This window comes from Phalacrocorax carbo, chromosome 3 (genome assembly GCF_963921805.1).
Source record: "Phalacrocorax carbo chromosome 3, bPhaCar2.1, whole genome shotgun sequence".
Lineage (NCBI taxonomy): Eukaryota > Metazoa > Chordata > Aves > Suliformes > Phalacrocoracidae > Phalacrocorax > Phalacrocorax carbo.
The window spans coordinates 48,188,559-48,207,544 of record NC_087515.1 but is presented as its reverse complement, the minus strand read 5'-3'; the positions used below and the strand labels follow the sequence as shown (position 1 = coordinate 48,207,544).

At 35.5% G+C, this 18,986-nt stretch overlaps 1 protein-coding gene across 8 annotated transcripts in view; it reads right to left on the bottom strand.

Annotated features, from left to right (window-relative positions):
- USP34 (ubiquitin specific peptidase 34) overlaps nt 1–18,986 on the bottom strand; it is a 140,078-nt gene that overhangs the window by 34,331 nt on the left and 86,761 nt on the right. For all 8 annotated transcript variants that reach the window (XM_064446827.1, XM_064446831.1, XM_064446825.1 and 5 more), the window contains 12 exons: nt 17,829–17,933; nt 16,619–16,674; nt 16,397–16,517; nt 12,737–12,920; nt 7,601–7,764; nt 6,501–6,566; nt 4,014–4,160; nt 3,869–3,925; nt 3,690–3,767; nt 2,847–2,941; nt 1,675–1,847; nt 940–1,093 (listed from right to left, as the gene is read on the bottom strand). In XM_064446827.1, the coding sequence (XP_064302897.1) occupies nt 940–1,093; nt 1,675–1,847; nt 2,847–2,941; nt 3,690–3,767; nt 3,869–3,925; nt 4,014–4,160; nt 6,501–6,566; nt 7,601–7,764; nt 12,737–12,920; nt 16,397–16,517; nt 16,619–16,674; nt 17,829–17,933 (1,400 nt within the window). The remainder of the gene's footprint in view (nt 1–939; nt 1,094–1,674; nt 1,848–2,846; nt 2,942–3,689; nt 3,768–3,868; nt 3,926–4,013; nt 4,161–6,500; nt 6,567–7,600; nt 7,765–12,736; nt 12,921–16,396; nt 16,518–16,618; nt 16,675–17,828; nt 17,934–18,986) is intronic.

Here is an 18,986-nt window from a genome sequence, read left to right as displayed (position 1 = left end):
CTCCGAGAATCTGTGATATGACATCCAGAAATGACTGGGAGAGAGAGTTCCCTGCTTTCTCATATCACCTAGCAAGACCCTCCCATATTTCCATGCCCATGTCTCATCCCTTTCCCAGGCTGCCTCCCCTAACTTCTTCTCCCTCTTCACAACCATGATATGCCCAACTTTCAAAATTAGAAGGGGGATGTCATAGGTTAAAAAAAATATTTTAAAAAGAAAATACTACACTGCATTTATTCCTCTTTCTGTCACTTACGTCTAAGAAGACGCTGTCTCTTTTTTTTAATCTTTGAAAAGAAGGGACAGAAAAATAAGTGGTATCAAATATTCCAGTATGTCACTGTAAATTACATCTAGGAGGAGCTGGCCAGTAAGAGAAGATCATCAGATAGATAAACTAAAAAATGAAATGTGAAACCAATTCCACATATAAAAAGCACAGTAAGAACAGATTTAGATAACCTAGGTATTGTAACACCATTTCTGCCACACAGGATGCAACAAGCTTAAAGCAAATAAAAATTCAAATTGTTGCTTCACTGAAAAGGTCCAAATTCCACAATCATAAATGTAATTGTATGCTTGGACAGGGGTAACAACCAGATTTTATGAAGGACAATCTATTAAGTCTTACTATTCATTTGTACAGACAAAAGAGAGTCATTGATATTCATGCCAAGAAATAAGCATTGTAACGTGAGACTAGCATGGCATTCTCCTGCTGCCCCTGTGTCCAAGGCACTCCACAACTATTACAGCTACAACAAACAAACTTGTATGCTAGGAAATTAATATACTTTCACCTATCCAACATCTTGTGCTTTTGAGGAAAACCTACAGCTACATCTGACAAGTTTTCTATATCTGAACTACATCTTAACAAGCTTTAGTTATTGAAACATATGGAATTATAAAATTTTGTTTTGCTTAACTCACCATTTGTTGTTTTTGTAAGCATGGGGATTGACTATATCTCTGATAAAACTGTAGTAATGCCCACCATCTGCTGTTCCTGTATGGACCGTTACGCCTATCAGATCATATTCATAGCTTTCAGTTTCTTTCAAATATTCACCATCTTCCTTAAAACCTGAAATAATTTAATACAATATTTAATCAGTTATTTCCTGAACACCTGAACTTCAATATTATACAGTTCCTGTAGTTGCACCTAAATTTTTTTCTTTTCAGCTCTCCACGATGACAGCCAGAAACTCCATACCCAGAACAAGCAGCATAGATCCCAACTCTTGTGAAGCAGCTACAGCTTTTTTTGCAAAGCATCACTACTGAAGAGATCAGGACTAATAAGTAAGTTATTCCAAGTTATTTATGGTGGCAGTTAGCCATTTGCTGAAGTTCAGGTATTACCCTGCAAAATCAAAACAGGCCAGTGACAAACTGTATGTAACTATTTGTAATTTCTCTCATACTTTTAAAAACAGATTTAAGATCATTCAAATTGAACAGTATATGAAAAGAAAAATAACTGGCTGGTTTTCTCATATTAAATAAAATATGTGACTTCGGGGCTATAGGTTCATTAAAACTTATGTTTGATTTTATTTTCTTGAAAAGAAAATCACTAATTGTTTGCATATGTTATGTATACAGAAAGTAGTACACAGATGAAAGAGACAAAGCTTGTTGAATTAATTTTATGAGGCATACCTTCTTTTCTGTCATTTTTTCCCATGAGGAAATCTTCTGTGTACGGTGTCATATCCAAACGTAAAGGGAATGAAAAATGCGTATTGACCTTCTCCTTCATCATGGTTACCATATTAAATGTGTATCTCATTGTGTTGAAGCTTAAGATACGAGGTAGTTTCTTAAAACATGCCCTGAAGGAATAAAAATAATCATGATCTATGAAAGCGTAGCGGCTTGAATTGTATTTGCACAAAGACTTTCAACACATTTATTTCAAACATAGAATTGAAAATCTGTTGCTAAGTCACATGAATATAAAATTCAGCTGTCGTAATGCCCTAGAGCAGGACGGTCTAACTGACAGCATAAAGGTCAAATTTAGCCTGTTGAACAATTCTGTTTAGACTATCATCGTGCCTTGAAAGAAACATCAAATTTACCCATATGGCATGAATAACAGTTTTCTAAAACAATATTGTAAAATGAGTCATGAGTGAATTTAACAATGCAAATGCCCTCATTAGAGGGAGGTACTATCCTGAACTGACAAATTTCAAAGTAGAACGTATCTTGTATTAAAATCTCATAAACTTCACAATAATGATGTTAAAGTAGGTTACTCTTTCACCCATGTCATTTTAACAGCTACAAAAATAACTATGAGGTTTTTCATGTCTAAAAGAGAAATTTTGTTGGTTGCAATGTAGAGACAATATAGAATTTTTATTTAGCTTTCTCTTTATTAGCAGACTTTTTAAAATATGGAAACATTTTTACAACTACCAATTTTATTCAAGAAATTTGGGGTTATGTATCAAACCTAAGCACTTATCCTGCATAATGAATAACACAAGTTATGAACAACCTCTGAAAGAACTCGATCTTTTAAAAACAGAAGTAATGGATTTCAAAAGGTACTAATTTCTACAAATGTCTTCTTATTTACATTTAAAAAGGTCACAAACATTTTACTCTCTGGGTGATCTTTTGCCAAGATAATCTTTGTTTTGGAAATTTGATTTCTTAGTTATGTGCTCATATGCACAGGGATCACATCCTCAGAGGCCCACACAGTAGCAAACTGAATGAAAACACAGTCCTGTCTCATCTAAAGGATTACTCTTGTTCCAACAGTAATTTCAGTAATTTACTAAAAAGAAACATTAGAAATATTTACTTCTTAAACATACCTTTTTTCAGCCCGCACTTTCTTCCCACAATGAGAACACGTATACATGTTGTCACCTTCCAAGGTGTCTTTAATAGTTACTTCATCAAGAGATTCCTACATATAATAAACAAAAAAAAAAAAAAAAGAGAGAGAGAGAAGGACCTTATGTTTACCGTAGGTATTTATATCTTGTGCTTGCATGGCCTGCTTTACAAATGCCTCTTTTTCAATCTTACAGGAAGTTTAAATCAACATTTCCATAAGTTATGAAAGTAAAGGTGGTCAAAAGCATCAAGAAGTTTGCAAAAATAACATGCACCTGGACTAAGAGAGGAGTTTGATAGGAAAACCAGTTCCTAACCTGAAGACAAAATTAAGGAACCAGTTCATAAAAATGGCACTCAATATTCCAAGCTGTCCCAAAGAATTCAAGTGCTTTAAATTCAAATTCCAAGTGTGGGGATTTATAGTTGTTTAAAAAACTTGAAAACCTAATATTATTTTGGTGTAAGATTTCATTTATCTTAATAAGCAACAGCACGTCTACATGTAAAATCTTTTGACATTTATAGTTCTCTCATTGCCACAGGATTTTTAAAACACAGAAGGGAGCAAGTGATTACTGACTATAACACAGTCTTTGGCCAATTCCGAACAGCACTAGCTGGTAGCATGCAGTGTTGAAAAGATGAAACAATTTGACCAGAGCACTTAGTAATATCAACCTAGAAATACACCAAAATTAGCGTACAAGCACAGAAAGTACCAACATACTAATAGAGTATGATGCAGTCTCTTATACTTTACTGCCCCTATTTATAATTGTGATCTATGGTACATATCTCAGCCTGGCATTACTTACATAAATATTCTTCATATCTGCCACCTGGCACCTTACAGTATAGAACTCTTCAGCAGTCTGACTTACATGCTCACAGTCCTAAATCAGAGTAATGAAACAGAAAAGCAATGAAGTAACTTATTTTGAGAAGTTAAAAAAAAAAAATCTTGAAAAGATCAGGATAGGGAAAGAATACTTACCAAAGAAACAACATTGTTTGTGATAACACCTCCAAACAAACTTTTCACTGTATTTTTCTGTGAATGAATTAATACATTCTGTCAAGGAAATTTGAGCAAATCCGTAAGTTTTCCATCTCCCTTTTGCTCCCTCTTAATCACTCACCAGTTCTGGAGACATTTCTTCTATTTTTGTTATTAGGTCAGTGAAGAATTCAGTCATATCCTTCTGCTCGCCAGTGTTCAATGGCTGCTTATCCATGGTATAGGTTTTACAGAAAGGCCTTGGATTGTATGCCTTACATTCGCTTTCCTTTAGGGGGAAAAAAAAAAAAAGAAAAAAAAATCAGTGCAAATCCTTATAGTTTTAAATTACACAGATATACCGAACATACATACAGAAATGTCTGTTTAAAAAGGGACATACTTTTACATACAATATCTCCATATGCCTAGCAGGCAATAAAGTTGTATAAGTGCTTAAATGTTTCTGATGAAATGTAAAGAAATTTTTAACTAACTGGTTATCATTATTATGATATTCATTATAAAATATCATTCATAAAGTATTATTCAATATCTAATAAATACTTAATATAGTGAATCGTTAAAATAAAGTATCTTGGCTGAAGATGTGACACATCCAGTTTCTGCATCTGTTCACATACAAAATCTAATATGAGGAACATCAGCCTGTACTTATGTATTTCTGGACATTACTGGCTTAAATCTTGACAAATACTTAATTCTCATTCTATGGCATAAAACGATATAATCTAGTTCTCAACTGCAGGTGTTCAGTCAGAGAAAAGAATTTGCAGGATAAAGCAGTTCTTTAGAATACATCCCCCATCCCACTGCTTTGCACGCTGGGAATGCAGAACTTATTTACAGCGGAAGGAACTTTGTTCTTGTAAACCACGATATACGTACTGTTTTCTTTTGAAGATGTGTGGCAAGACAGTGCTTCCTGTAAATATTATATTTTTTGGAATGAAGTCTTTCTTCAAGATTTTAATAATGGTAAATCTTCATATGATTTTATATTATTTTATGCTTTTGTAAATACCTAGATTTATTTTTCTTTCATGACGATTCGTGGCAGGCACTACATGTCTAAATTCCTTTCCTATATTTGTCTTCAAGGTGGTTTTGAATTTCTTTCACAAAAGCCAGTGCCAAGAAGAAAACCACTTAGCTCTCCTCAGTTTTCATTTTGCATCATTTCAGAACTGTTTCACTATTTTAACAGGAGTGAACACCTGTGAACTGCCTCGATTTTATTTGGTTCTGGAATTTCAAAACTTTTAGTTGCTCTTAAATGCTTTATTTCAACAGATTAACCTTTAAAATATTGGAGCAAGGAAAATGCAATGAACAAATATATTTCATTTTATCACCAGGGAAACTGGGGCAAACAAATTGTTTCAAGATTAAACAAAGAATCAAGCTCAGAACCCTTTACAGCAAGGTCCATGTGAAACAAGATGAATGACAATGATGTTGGACAAACTCATGGTAGAGTGCTTGTTAAAAAGAAACAACAATTTATTGGGATCTTGGCATGGTGCTCATATATGGAATCAAAAACTCGTAACAGGACAGCCAGTTGGTGTTTGGCGGTGATGGAAATCTGTGGCTAGGGTCCTTGTACTGCTATCTTCAGTTAGATCTGGAGAGAAACCTCAAATCACGTTTTTTCTAAGTTTTCATAATGCAGCTGGTAAGAGTCCTATGTGACCTTCCCAGCATCTGTGTAATTCTTTACTATTGATTCATCTTAACTATGTATGAACTCTTAAATATCTTAAATCCATAAAAAAGACTGTCCCTTTATAATAATTTCTGCGGGAACAGTTTATGTTGATCATTTACAAAAGTCGACTTGGCAATAGTAGAAATGTCCCACATTCCTACCTGGAGGGCTCCTGTAACAATCAGTCAAATACTTCATTAGGAAGGTACAGTCAATGACCCAGTTTCAAATTGGTCCATTGTCTCAAGCCTCTCCCTTATTGCACCCAAGGAGATATCCAGCCAGGGAGCTCCTGGACCACTCAGGGATTTAGCAATGTAAGTGCACATGGTATCCATACTGGGCACAGCCCTGACACCCAGCTACACCATGACTGTAACTAAAACGCAGACTTGATTTTCATACTTGTAACTCACTCTTAACTGAAGCCCCCTAGCCATGGAAAACGTCCTGTGTTCACCTCAGCATTAGTGTGCTGGGGGTAAAAGGTTTAAGTGAAGGACACTCGTACTGTGACACCTGAACCTGATGTTCCCGTATCTTCACTTCACAAACATTTTTTTTTTTTTTTAAGAACACAGCAGACAATTACTAACGCTTGAGAGCTGGTTCTTGCTCATTGCATGTTAGTGCCCAACATTTAACCCTATCTTAGATTAGGATTTACACTGCCTCTTCATGAGATCTATTACGCCAATGTTTGCTTAAGTGATTTGCTGAATAACAGCTTTAAAGTGGGTAAAACTCTTTCAGTTAAGCCACTCATTTACAGAACTTGATCACAACGGAATTAAGCTGCCAAGAATTTACATATAGAATGGTAACTATATTTTTCTTGCTTTTTCCTCCATTTCAGGAAAATAGGATACTTTATAAAATATCCTCTTTCGCACCTACCATTAAGTATGTAAACATTTTCTGGAGTTCTAGCAGAGTGGTCTTGTGTTTCATATCTTCTGAATACTAAAAGAAATTGATAAAAGAATACTTTATCTATTCGCTTATAACTTTCCAACAACAGCCCTTAAAAAGATGAAAGAAACAATCATCTTTCTAAACAAAAGAACAACCACTTTATTATGACAATTAAGAAAAACGATTGTGTACAAGAACACAGAGCACACTATATTACACTTATATATAAAGCAACACCTGTTCATTTTTTGGCATGTCAACATTAAACCTAAGTAAAAAAGTAACTCTATTTTCTAAAAATTTCCTGCAGCTAGGAGCTTTTGGAAAGGTATTACAAAAGACTGTAGTAATTTTGGAATAATTTTTTTCAATTCACAGACGTTGTGGGATCAACCCTCTATATAATGCATTTCCAGTGCAGAGAGGCAGCTTCCCTCTTTTATATTGTTTTCTCATTTTTATTTATAAATGGCTTATTCTAGATAAAGTTAAGTGACCAATAACTTAATGATAACAAAAAATTATGAGGTCACTGCCAATTAGGGTGCTTCACACATTATGTATGTCCTGCTGATGTCATGGACCAAAACAAAGCTTTCTCTTTTACAATAAATAGCGAGAAGTAATAATACTGTATTTCTGGAAGTTAACCAATATATAATAATTCACAGGACTTGCTGTACTTCTGGAAGCGTAAGATACATGCTCTGGGACTTTATAAACATTCAAGAAGAATCACATTTATTCTAACAAAATGACAAAGAAGGAGTTAAGAAACAACAGACAACTCCCATAAAACCAAACTTGAATAAATCTGGTTGATAGTGACAGAAATAAGAGTCTGAGAACACATTACAATACTGTCTTAAGGACCTGCTACATTACAAATACATTTTTTAAAAAAATCTTTTCACTTTAGATATCAGCAAAAGAATCCAACTGAGCAAAACGCAAACTAAAGTCCTGAAGAAATATTCTTTAAGAAGAACTAAGCCTTAGAAGTCTTCATCAGCATTTGCACTGATTCTAAATTTAAACTTCTATGAAAATCCACACAAGGTACAGAAGACCCCAAAGCATACCTTTGCAGTAAAGATTGCTTGCCTGGCCTCTGGTATCATGTACAGTTGCTGAATAGTGGATGCCAAGTAACATGTTGCTCCAAGATTAGTTAGACCCACAAATCTACATTCAGCGCGAACATCATCATGTGGCCAATAATCCCACTTGTAAGGTGCATGGGAAGCTGGAAAAAATATGAATCACACATGCAGAAAAAAATAAATTCAAAGTACAATTTAGTAACACATAAATACAATTAAAAGCTTTATGCTTCCATTAGTAAAATGCATCCTATTTATGCATTCCACAGACGAGCCAGACTGTACCTGCTCTTTAATAAAATTCACAGTCAGTACAGCAGGAAAATCACTTGATATGGCAGTGAGCCTTTCTAGATGCTGCACTACTTTGGGCTGCAAGTGATTTGCTGCGCACTCCAAAGCATTATTCATGGCAGGCATCATCGCTTACACTTGTAGTGGTAGTATTACACATAGTAATGGTCTTCCAGTCTCTACCATTAAACTAAAGTTTAGTAAAACCACATGATGTTTTCACCATCAAGAGCATCCATAAATTCTAAACATTGGCTGCTATGTATTTTTTGTAAATAAGTTTTTTTTTATAACGCAAGCCAACCACAGCTCACTCACAACACTTGCATTGCCTAAACCACTGAGAACATACTCATAAACTGGTAACACACAACACTTACAAGCTCTCAAACATACAGCAGTCATTCCCCCAGCACAAAAATTACTCATAATTTCTACTACCCATTCCCATACACCCCTATGTCACACTGAAAGAAAGCAAAGCAGTCTCTGCACCCAGAGACTCAAGTTAGGGAGCCTTCCCTTCACATAAAACACAGATTTGGTATCAGAAATAACCACACATGAAGCGAGACTTTTCAGAAGAGAAGCTAGATTCAGAATGACATCTACTATAACGGATGCCAGGATAGCAAAAGATCTTTTTGACCAGTACAAAAGATGGATAGATGCTTATCAGAGATAAGGCACAAAAGTGCAGTGAAATAAAGTGCTTGGCTATACACAAGCTTGAATAAACTTGGGAACAGTTTTTATAGGAAGAGGAAGAATGGTTTTTATTGCACTTCAAAGCTATATATACCAAAGGAATCTGCAATCTACAAGAAAAATAGGGGTAAGCAAGAAGTGAATTGCCTAGAGAATCAGATTGAAAAGTAATTTTATTTTCCTCTAAGTTTTCTATTCCTCTATATTTCATACCAGATGTAGCAATCTATTTCTTACACAGCATGGCACTAGACAAGCTAGGCAAGTCTGACAGACTCTTCTTAATAAGCCTTTTTCTGATATGGCTGCCAAGAAATCAGAAGAATGGGAAAGTTCTCCTCATCTGCCAGCCAAGAAGATGGTAAACAGACTAGACAAACCATTTGTAAGTGATTAGTACTGCTTCTAGACACTTACAGGTTTCTCCTCCTAGCATCCCACGCAGGAGAATGGAATGGGGAATTAACCATTTGAGCTGCAGAGGCAACTAGATGACACAAGCACTAAATTACAAAGGAAAGAATCTGGTGTCCAAAGAAATACAGCAAAGGCTATCTTCCCTGGTATGCAGGAAGTTTGACGCAAAAAGTTCCTATGCATCTGACTTTGCTATCCAGCCCAAAGTATATCATTCTCCAAAAAGGCAGAATGTCCTACAAATAATTCAGCGTCTCAAGTGTATGTTCAGATATACAGAAAAAGAGCAAAGAAAAAAAGTAGTCTGGAATTATTTTTATAAACCAAAAAACTACGTGGGTTCAAGATTTACATTTTAAATCCTTAATTATTTTGTCAAAAATTAAAGGCTCCTTAACGATTCTTCTCAATTCACGCTAGCTACCAGCTATAAATTTAGGGAACTATTTGGCATTCTCTGAACAGATCCTCATATCCACAGAGCCCAGACCCACAAGACGTTCTGTTGCACAACAAATAATTATTGTAATCTTTATTTTGGCATTGGCATCAAAACAACTATCAGCCCTGCAACTTCAAGTAGGGAAGGAAAGAGTTTTAATTCTCTTGTTTCAACAAATCTCAGCAGCATGACCTTACATTAACTCATTGCATTGGGCTGATGGGCCAGTTGAAACAAAGCTCTCCTCCACATTTAACCTCCTAAAGAAAGTAATTAGCATGGCAGAACACCACAAAATTCCCTCCCTTAACTGAAATCCTTAAATTGCAACATCTTAATTCATCCTTTCTGATGTAAGGACTCAGCATCTATCACTCCGCTTGTAGCTCATCACGTTGTGATTACACAGAAATCAGATTACTACTTTATACTTCATGAGACCAGTTGGGAGTATCTTCCTCCTACTTCCATCTGACAAAGGGATTTCAGAAATTTGACAGGGAATTTCTCAGGAAAATCCTGTTTTCTCCACCCGGGTATTTTAAAGTGACTGTCTTCATTTTCGTAATAAAAGCTTCCCTTCTTCCATATGGATCTTACCTAGAAAGGTAAATTTAAGCCTCATTTATGTCTATCTTCTTTGTTCCTCACTGTCATTACAGAAACCAGCCTTTCCTCAGGAAGAGGTAACTTGTAACCAAATTTGCAATATGCACGTTCTTTTTAAAGCAAAATAAAACTTAATTTCTTCCTCTTCAAATGACCATGCATTTCTTTATTCCACCTTCCGATCATGCTTCTGCTCCAAACATAACATCCGACGCTATCTTAAACTTGCCAGAAAGCAAAGCAGCTGGTCTTGTTTCCCTCCTTTGAATTGAATGTTTTCATTAGTCTTGGTCTTTAAAGAAAGCAAAACTCCAAAACACTGCATGAAATTTTATGAACAACAGAGGGTATCTATAATCCCTTCTTCAGTAAGATCAGAGTCTGCATTAATTGTTAGGCCCCCCGTTGAGAAAAGTGAGGAGAAAAGTAGTCAGCTGACATCAGCTACTCAGCGGCTTGTTTCCTACAGTATCAGTTCCTGAAAACGCATGAAAGCATCCCTGTGTCTTCACTTAAAACCACTCTATCTGTGAAGTAGGAAAAAAAGCATGCAAGTCATTCTCTTGTTCCATCCATCAATGAAGAGAACTACTTTAGTGGAAAATTTGAAGAAAAATGCTGCTGCAGTTAAAACTTTACTACAACTACTTTACAGTATTCATACTAGTGTAAGTCTGAGGAAGAGTATACAGTTGTACATTTTAATGACTGACAGATTGCAGCCTTAGTTACATAATTTTTAATTAGAACCCTACTTCTTTCCCCCCCCAGAAGGATATACTAGATAGCCTTTAATAATATGTGTTCATTTTGAAATTTTCACTTTATTTTGCTGCATTAAATTAAAGCCACCTCTTCACAGCATCCTGGCTTCACCCAGTTAGGAGTGTGAGAAAAATGGTAGAAAAGCAGCGACAGCAATTGGTGAGACTAGAGGACAACTGTACAAGTGGTAGGATCGAAAATTTCTCCAATGAACCACAAAACTAAAGCATTAAAACGAAAGACAGGATGGAAATTTATAATATTTTCCTTAATGTTTCTCCTAAGAACAACAGAGATACAGGCTAAGATTTTTAAAGAGTAATAAGATTACAGAGATAAGCAAAGTTGAAAAATCCAGTTTTAAAAACCTTTGCTTCACATCAATGGACTACAATACTTTAAACAAATGAGGTATCAGAAGTTCTGTCTTGGTTGCACATCAGAAAGAGACAATGGCACTCTGTCAGTTGCAATAAAATTAACATTCATGAAACTGACATACACTGAATATGGAGCAGGAGCACAGACCAGATGGCTCTGGAGAAATCAGGAAGGAACAAACAACCTAGAGAGCAGCATTTGGAAGAAAGTAACAACTGTGGTAAGTGTTATGGAAAACTTCAGCACCTAGGAATTACTGGGATTTGGAGTGAGAAAAATACTACCTGTAAGAAATTAATGATTGCACCTGGACAGGTAGAGACAACCTCAGCAGCAGCAGATGTACTCACAGCAAACAGAAATGTCTGATATTTTAATAAAATGTATTCTTCATCTTTGGAGGCTTTTTAGAAGGCTCCAGGCATATGAGTACAGAACACAAAAAATTACGATCAGATATCTCTTTCACTTCCTAAATTTTAAGGCACTAAATCAATTCCATAGATTATTATAAATTACAGATCCTCAGGTTACAGAAATTTGAACTGGGCATGTGAAAGGAAATCTATCAAACTAAAAATGCATAATGAGAATTTGCAAATCAAAGATAAAATAGTAACTAACTTCCCATTTTGGTAATTTACGTATTATACATAGGAATTGAATTTCCAAAACACAGGAAGCATGAAAGCCAAGAAGCATAACAAAATTGTATGCGCTGTATGCAGACATCTGGGTACAGACTGAAGTCAACTACGCAGATATTAGAGACACTGAAAACATGACAGTGCTGTTAATAGCCAATACATCCACAGTGGGGTTTATATACTTTGGCTTATGTATAAACATACAATGTTTCTTCATGTTAGAAAGGGAAAACGGAAATTAAAATCCAGCACAAGCAAATGAAACATGTGAAATTCACTCTAACAATGTTATCTATGTGTTGGTGTCATTTAACAGGACCTTTACTTTAAATAGCCCATATTTAAGAACAGATGATCTGAAAATTATACATGGGATTAAATCCACTCATTTGCGAGGTATGCAAAAGATGCCTACAACTGCTCTGTGACACTACCATAAATGATGGTGGGGAACTAGTAGAGCTACAAAGTGGAATTTTAAGGGCTGTGCTACTGGCAACAATGTCTTACTTCATTACTACTTTACTTAAATTATACAGTTAAGTCTTAAAAATATTCTATGTCACCTTTGCCTTTCCCTGTTTCTACCTATGTATTCTTATAACTGTTTTTGGAAAGTCATTAAATGCAGACACTTCTGATGTATTTCAGGAGGAAATGGAAACTCAATGATTTAGTACTGTTCACAATGCAGACTTCGGAATGGGAGTCCGTATGACAAGTACATACCTATTTTCTTTCCTGAACTTCATAAATCCGAAAATTCAAAAGAAACCCAAAATGAACAGGAAATGCAAATGGTCTACTTGTCCACAAAATACTCAAAAGCTGTATATGAATAAAGTTTCTTACACTGCATATGTTGTGCCATAACCCAGTTATGGAGCAGCCTGTAGTTTTCCACGGACCCCTTTACCATTTCTACCAACAAGTCATAAGCAGCAGCCCTTGAAGAATGTGACTTGCATTTTGGTTGTTGTCTATCTTTCAAACTTGGCAGCAAGAACAGAAGATTGAAGATATCTCTCAGAAACTCCTGTAAAACAGTTCAATCAGCACATTTAGCAGTTTGAACATGTTCTTAAAAGACAACAATGTTCTATAAACTTCTATAGACTTTCTAGACTATCATTTACAGAACTTTCTGACTTGTATACAAATTCTGAATTACTCATCTCAACACTTACTTTATACTACATAAAGTGGACTGTAAACATATTATAGCCTAAAGAGAAACACAGCCACTGAAAAAGAATGATAAATTATGCTTGATTCGTGATAGATAATTCAATTTGACAAACACCACACATGTATTTTTAGCAACTTTAAGACTAGTTTCTCATAGTGAAGACACCATGTAACATGAATCACTCTACTCATCTGAGTTTTATTCATCTTAAAATACACACTAAATTATGTACCATGTGTACTCTAAGTGTTTTTTTGTACGTTTCATGTTTGGAATATTAACCTAACTATAAAAGGCACAAAGCATGGCTGTACCAAGTCAGGTTGCCGTTGGATGATAAATACATATTACACACTGTTATTTATCTTTACCGTCCCAGATTAACACACTGAAAAATGACATGGATCTGCCTAAATGTAAGTACCTTCTTTCTATCTAGCCAATTTAATTCAGTAAAATGAAACTAGAAGTAAAATATTAAAAGGATAACAACAGAGAAAAAAACAACCATGATCTGTACAGGTCTATAAGAACAGGTGGCCATGTTCTTCCAGAAGTACAGCACCTTCAGAGAAGTGCATAATGGTAAAAAGGCTTTCCTCCACCTTTCAGCTATGAAGTGAACATTACTGATTAGTCATTTAAGTGGTATAATAAGACCATGAAAGAAGAAATTGAGCAGTATTTCAACAAATTTCCTTGAACAACCAGCAATTCATATACTTTATGTCTAGGGCTGATGACATGATCCATAGCCCACACTTCGCTGCTTCTGTAAAATGTCTGCAATCTTAACAAACTGTATTTAATCATTAAATCATATGAGTAATTTATCATTTTAGTTGTCTACATAATCAGATGATAAATCCTCTACCCCTGCACAATTCTGATTGCTTTTTTCCCCCCGAAGATATCTCCCCGAATTTTTTTTAGGGACAGAACTCTTCCCCGCTTTGTAGAGCACAGGCTACCAAATCCAGCTATTATACTTCATTCTACAATTTCTACACTGTAATTAAAAAAAAGTTCTTCCTGAATTTCACCACTTAGGTACATTGAGTTAAAAAGCCTTTTAGCATTACAAGGCAGGCTCTGCTGTAAAATCTACCTAAATTCTAAGTATTTCAAAAAATGGCCTTTTGCAGAATACACAGCAAAATGACCATAAAAAGCCTTGTTCCAGTGTGCAGGGAAATTCCTATAGTCTTAATATAAAATCTTATAACCAGGGTCTTATGTTTACAGCTGAATAATATGGAGAGGTCTTCTGGCCAATATAAACAAGGTTATTCCAGATTCCCCTACACTTTGGAGAAAGAAAATGCATAAAATTAAAAATAAATAGGCATCCGGTTTCTTGGTAGTTAGTCTGTATCAGGAGTGATTGTGGGGCAGCATTCTGATTCCATTTTGTTCCTAACCATAGCTGTCAGGTGTAGATATTACAGCTCATCAACAGACCAGCTGCATCTACTAAGTGGAGTTTTAGACTGTGCTTTCAGCTGCAGCCTAGTGCTGTGCTGCAGCCTTTTTCAAACAGGTGTTTTAACACACCAGCCACCTTAAAGTGCCCCATGCTAGAAAAGCAGTAACTTCTGAGATCTGGATCTATCTTTGTGTGAATAACATTCTCAATCTTGTATTTGTGCTGATTGAATTCTGACATGTTGGAGCAGGGAAGACAAAGAATGCTATAGGTGATTTTGCTCAGAGGCTAAATGCAAAATCCCAAACTTGATAAAAATATGTATCTTTACCATCAAAGTGGCCTTAAGATATACCTTTCTAGTGAAGATGTGCTAGCCAGTATATGTTGAAAATGTATTTTTCTTCCACTTAGTGTAGAATAAGGTAGGCAATCATTATCTATAAAAGACACCTAAGAAGGTAGGTCGAGCATCCATTGTCACAAAATGTGACCTTTAAAGTTTGACAATATTTGCCAAACAATAATTTTGTTTACTTAATAAGAGAAGGCATCTGTAGAGAAGAAAAGGCACAGCAGAACACCATAATCCTCTGGGCAAGTCTAGACTATCTTCAGTATTTGCCCAGATATTTTTTTCTCCAGCCTTTGCTCAGAGGGAGCATGTGGTTTCACAATTCTGTTCTATTACACTGAATACAATATAAACCTCTTCACTAATACACTTTAAAACATGCAGTTAGTAAGTGTTCTTAATTGGACATAGAATCAAAAAAATTAATACTAGATCATGACTTAGTCTCAGAAAATGTAACTAAATCCCTGTCTCTCAGCAAAGCCAAATTCTTTTTGAGAAGTCTGTTGTGGATACTGCTCTGATCACATTGATCCATTTTTCAAATCAAATTTCTGGCCTACCCTGTGATATACTACACACGTGCAATGTACTTTAGGATTCTCTATAGTATCACTCCTCTCTACTTAAGCTTCCCTTTATGTTTTCTTCTTATATTTTTCATATATCTCTGCATACCTCTTCTAATTACTGCATGATCCTCCACACTGCACTCTGTGAATCCCATTCTTGCTCTAATTTAACCTGCAAGCTCTCCATACTTAAAATACACTTATTCCAGGAGAATTACAGAGTAGTAGTTTTTTAAAATGCTGTCAGCAATGTAACTTTATGCTAGTGCACAATGTGGACACTATTAAAACTTTTGGACAGTAAAATTACCTTCAGGGCCATTTTATGATAACAGAAGGAGTAAACAGACAGGATATATACAACATAATTGAATACAGGAGACTATTTTCCTGGTGAAACATCACTAAAGGTCCAGTCATACGCTCCATACAGTCTATAGAATACCCCATCAGTTTAAGTCATCTTTTACACCACAAATTTTTATTTTTTTTAAACAATGTGGCTCTGAAACACAAAGTAGAAATTTTTTAGCAGCTTCCCCTGCCTAGCTACTCTCCCATCTTACAAGCATGGGTGGAATGTTACTAATCTTAAAAGCCACTTTTAGTTCACAGCTGTCCCAGGATATGGTCAAAAAGCAGCTCTTGTTAATGACTTAAACCAGCTAATGTTGATCAATACTGAAAACATTTAAAGATAACAAATGAAAATAAATAAAATTTCTAGGATATAAAAACTCTATCCTGAAGTTAAATATAGTTAGAAAGGGAAGGGACTGTATGTGCTACTTTTTAATAAAGGAATGATATGTGTGTTTTTAACCATCATCCTAAAGCTAGAAATACCATATAATCTCATATAGTGAGCACTGCAATCAAAATGGTGGAAAAAAGGTGAAATGAAAAAGTATAGTAACAAAAGATTATGCTATTTTGATGCCATCACAGTCTTTCAGTGACCTTTTCTTACCTGGCCTTCACGAGAAAATTTAAAGGGTGGTTTGTGCTTTATAACACTTGTTGCCAGACGAAGTAGTCCTGTAAGTCCATCATCTTCTATATTACCATCTTGATGGTCAAGGATTTCTCTGCTATATATACACACATATATACAAAAGAAATGTTAAAACTCTGTCCCACTAACAATAAATACAATGCAACTTCAAGTGAAATTACTATGAGCAAACCTTACCTCCGAATGCAGTCAGCAAGATGTCTTGCTAGTGCGTCTAAATCAAGCAGTGTCGTCTGATTAAAAATAAAGAAAATGGAACATAAATGGAAAATAATTATGTTCTTCATGAATTACAACTTACAAGCCTAGTCTGAAACTATGGTTGTGCTTTCGCATGAAATTTTGTTATTGCATACAGAAAAACAGGGACAATCAAATCTCATCTTTCAAACATGCTCAAAACAACATTTTAATATATTTTAATAAATGTGATTAAATGTTTGAAGAGTTGCATGGTTTTTTAAAACCTGTGCTGTACAGTTCAAAAGAAGTAACATTTATTCTTTGAATTCCAGATCCCACAAATATACTATCTCTACCATACCAGGGGGAAAAAACAAAGGAATAGTACTATTTTAAAGAGAGGTGTTTAGTTGTTATTCCTCAGAAGAACACAGTTTGTCATCAGAAGGCTGAAAAGTCCCATTAGCATTTCTTGCTTGAGCAACATGCAGAAGAAGTAGGCACAACTCTAGCCTAGCTAAGAGATTCAATTAATAAAACAGAAATGGAAGGGAACTGGGTGGGGAGGAAGCAAAATCTTTGCCTCTACTGGGTACATCCAGAGTCAGGAGAGGACACGACTTTTCCATTCTGGAGAAACTAGGATTAAGGCTCCATCTTCCTTCCCTTCCCACATTCCTGCCACAACACTAAGAATGAGCTAGAGAGATTTATGTAGGGCCACCAGCCAGCACAAGCAGTTGCAGAGTTTGCCCAAAAGGTAACTTGAAACATCTCTAAAGGGTTAAAAAATCGTGAATAAGTTTTCTAACCTGTGATTAGTGGCTGTTAACTGAAATTTCTTCCTCTTTCAGCTTTAGTCAAATACTTGATTACCTCCTCCTTAGACCACATTGAAATTATCAACAGTGAATCTCTCAGATAATTACAGTATTCCCAATGTCTGTTACCTTCACCTAAGTTCACCCTCTGTGTCTTATACCCATTCCCCATCCTTGACTCTACAGGTTCAGATTCTGAAGCTTCCTTTGGCCAAGAGCTACTAAATACACATCAGACAGCAGGGAAAGCCGGGAGATGAGAAAGATCCAAGAGCTGTTCACAGCAGTCCACTGTACCTTAAGTAAAATAGTCTCATACTGAAGTGGTCTGAATACCCAAAGTAAAAAAGCAAACATTCCTATGAATGCAAAGCAAAACCTACCTGACTTGCATCTTTGACATGTATGTTATCAATCAGTTTGCACAGCAGCCAAAAATATTCCTTACAACCTGGTCGCAGTACTGTTTCTTCTTCATAATCCTCTATCTGTGAAAAGAAATAGCTTTTGTTCTGAAGTACATCAGACAAAATAACTGTGTATTAAAAAATGTATTAAGTGCAGTAACTGTTACAAGGATATTACTTTCCTCAAGCTCCTATTTAAGATAAGCCAAGTGCAAAAATTATGTATTTTGCAATGGTGTCTGTGTGTGTTCTGTTTTTCTTCCAAAATATTTACGAATTTTCTTGAAAGATTCTCAGGATGAGCTACCAGACTCTTAAAAAAAAGTTTAGAATGGTATTGACTGCATCCTACCCACTGAAAATTGCAAAAATGTTCAGTATTAGACTAGACAAATAATGAGAAACTTTGGCTGAATTCAACACTAGTTAGTACAACTCCAATTTTAAACTCTTCTGAAAATGAGTCAAATAATGCAAAATCTTCTGTAGATTGTTCTAATTTAACTTTTTCTTAATATCAATGGAGTTTAAAACAAAAGCAGACTTAAACTGAATTAACTGCTCTCTGAAATCAAATGCCACACAGGGTCACAAGAATAACTGCCTGACAGACCCAAAATGCAGGTTCACACATCACTGCCATACAAGTCCATGCAAGTGCTCTCCTTCAGATCTAGCTACATCAGCTGAAGTTGGCAAAGCCTCAGCCTCCCCAATATGCATTGCTAGGTCTACAATTCCTAACTGACTTTAGGCAAAATCATCCAGGTTAGTTCAAACCATCTCTATTAACCTGCATACGTTAACAGTGAGAATGCCTCCTGAAGTAGCTTTGACAGCATCCACAATCTTTTCATTTTAGTAGAGCTGTAAGGACTGTAACACTCCAACAGAAAAACAGCAGCAACTGACTGGGGAACAATAACATTCAGCCACAACAACAGAGGGTACTTATATACACATAAAACAACATACTGATTTATTTATGGCCTTACCTACATTTAAAAGGGAAATTGAGGCATATAGTAAAAACACAACTGTTATTCCCTAACAGTGTGTTATGTGGACACAAAAATTCCAGAACAAGTGCACTTCCTAAATGCTATTTCTGCATTTCTCCAAGTACAGGCAAGC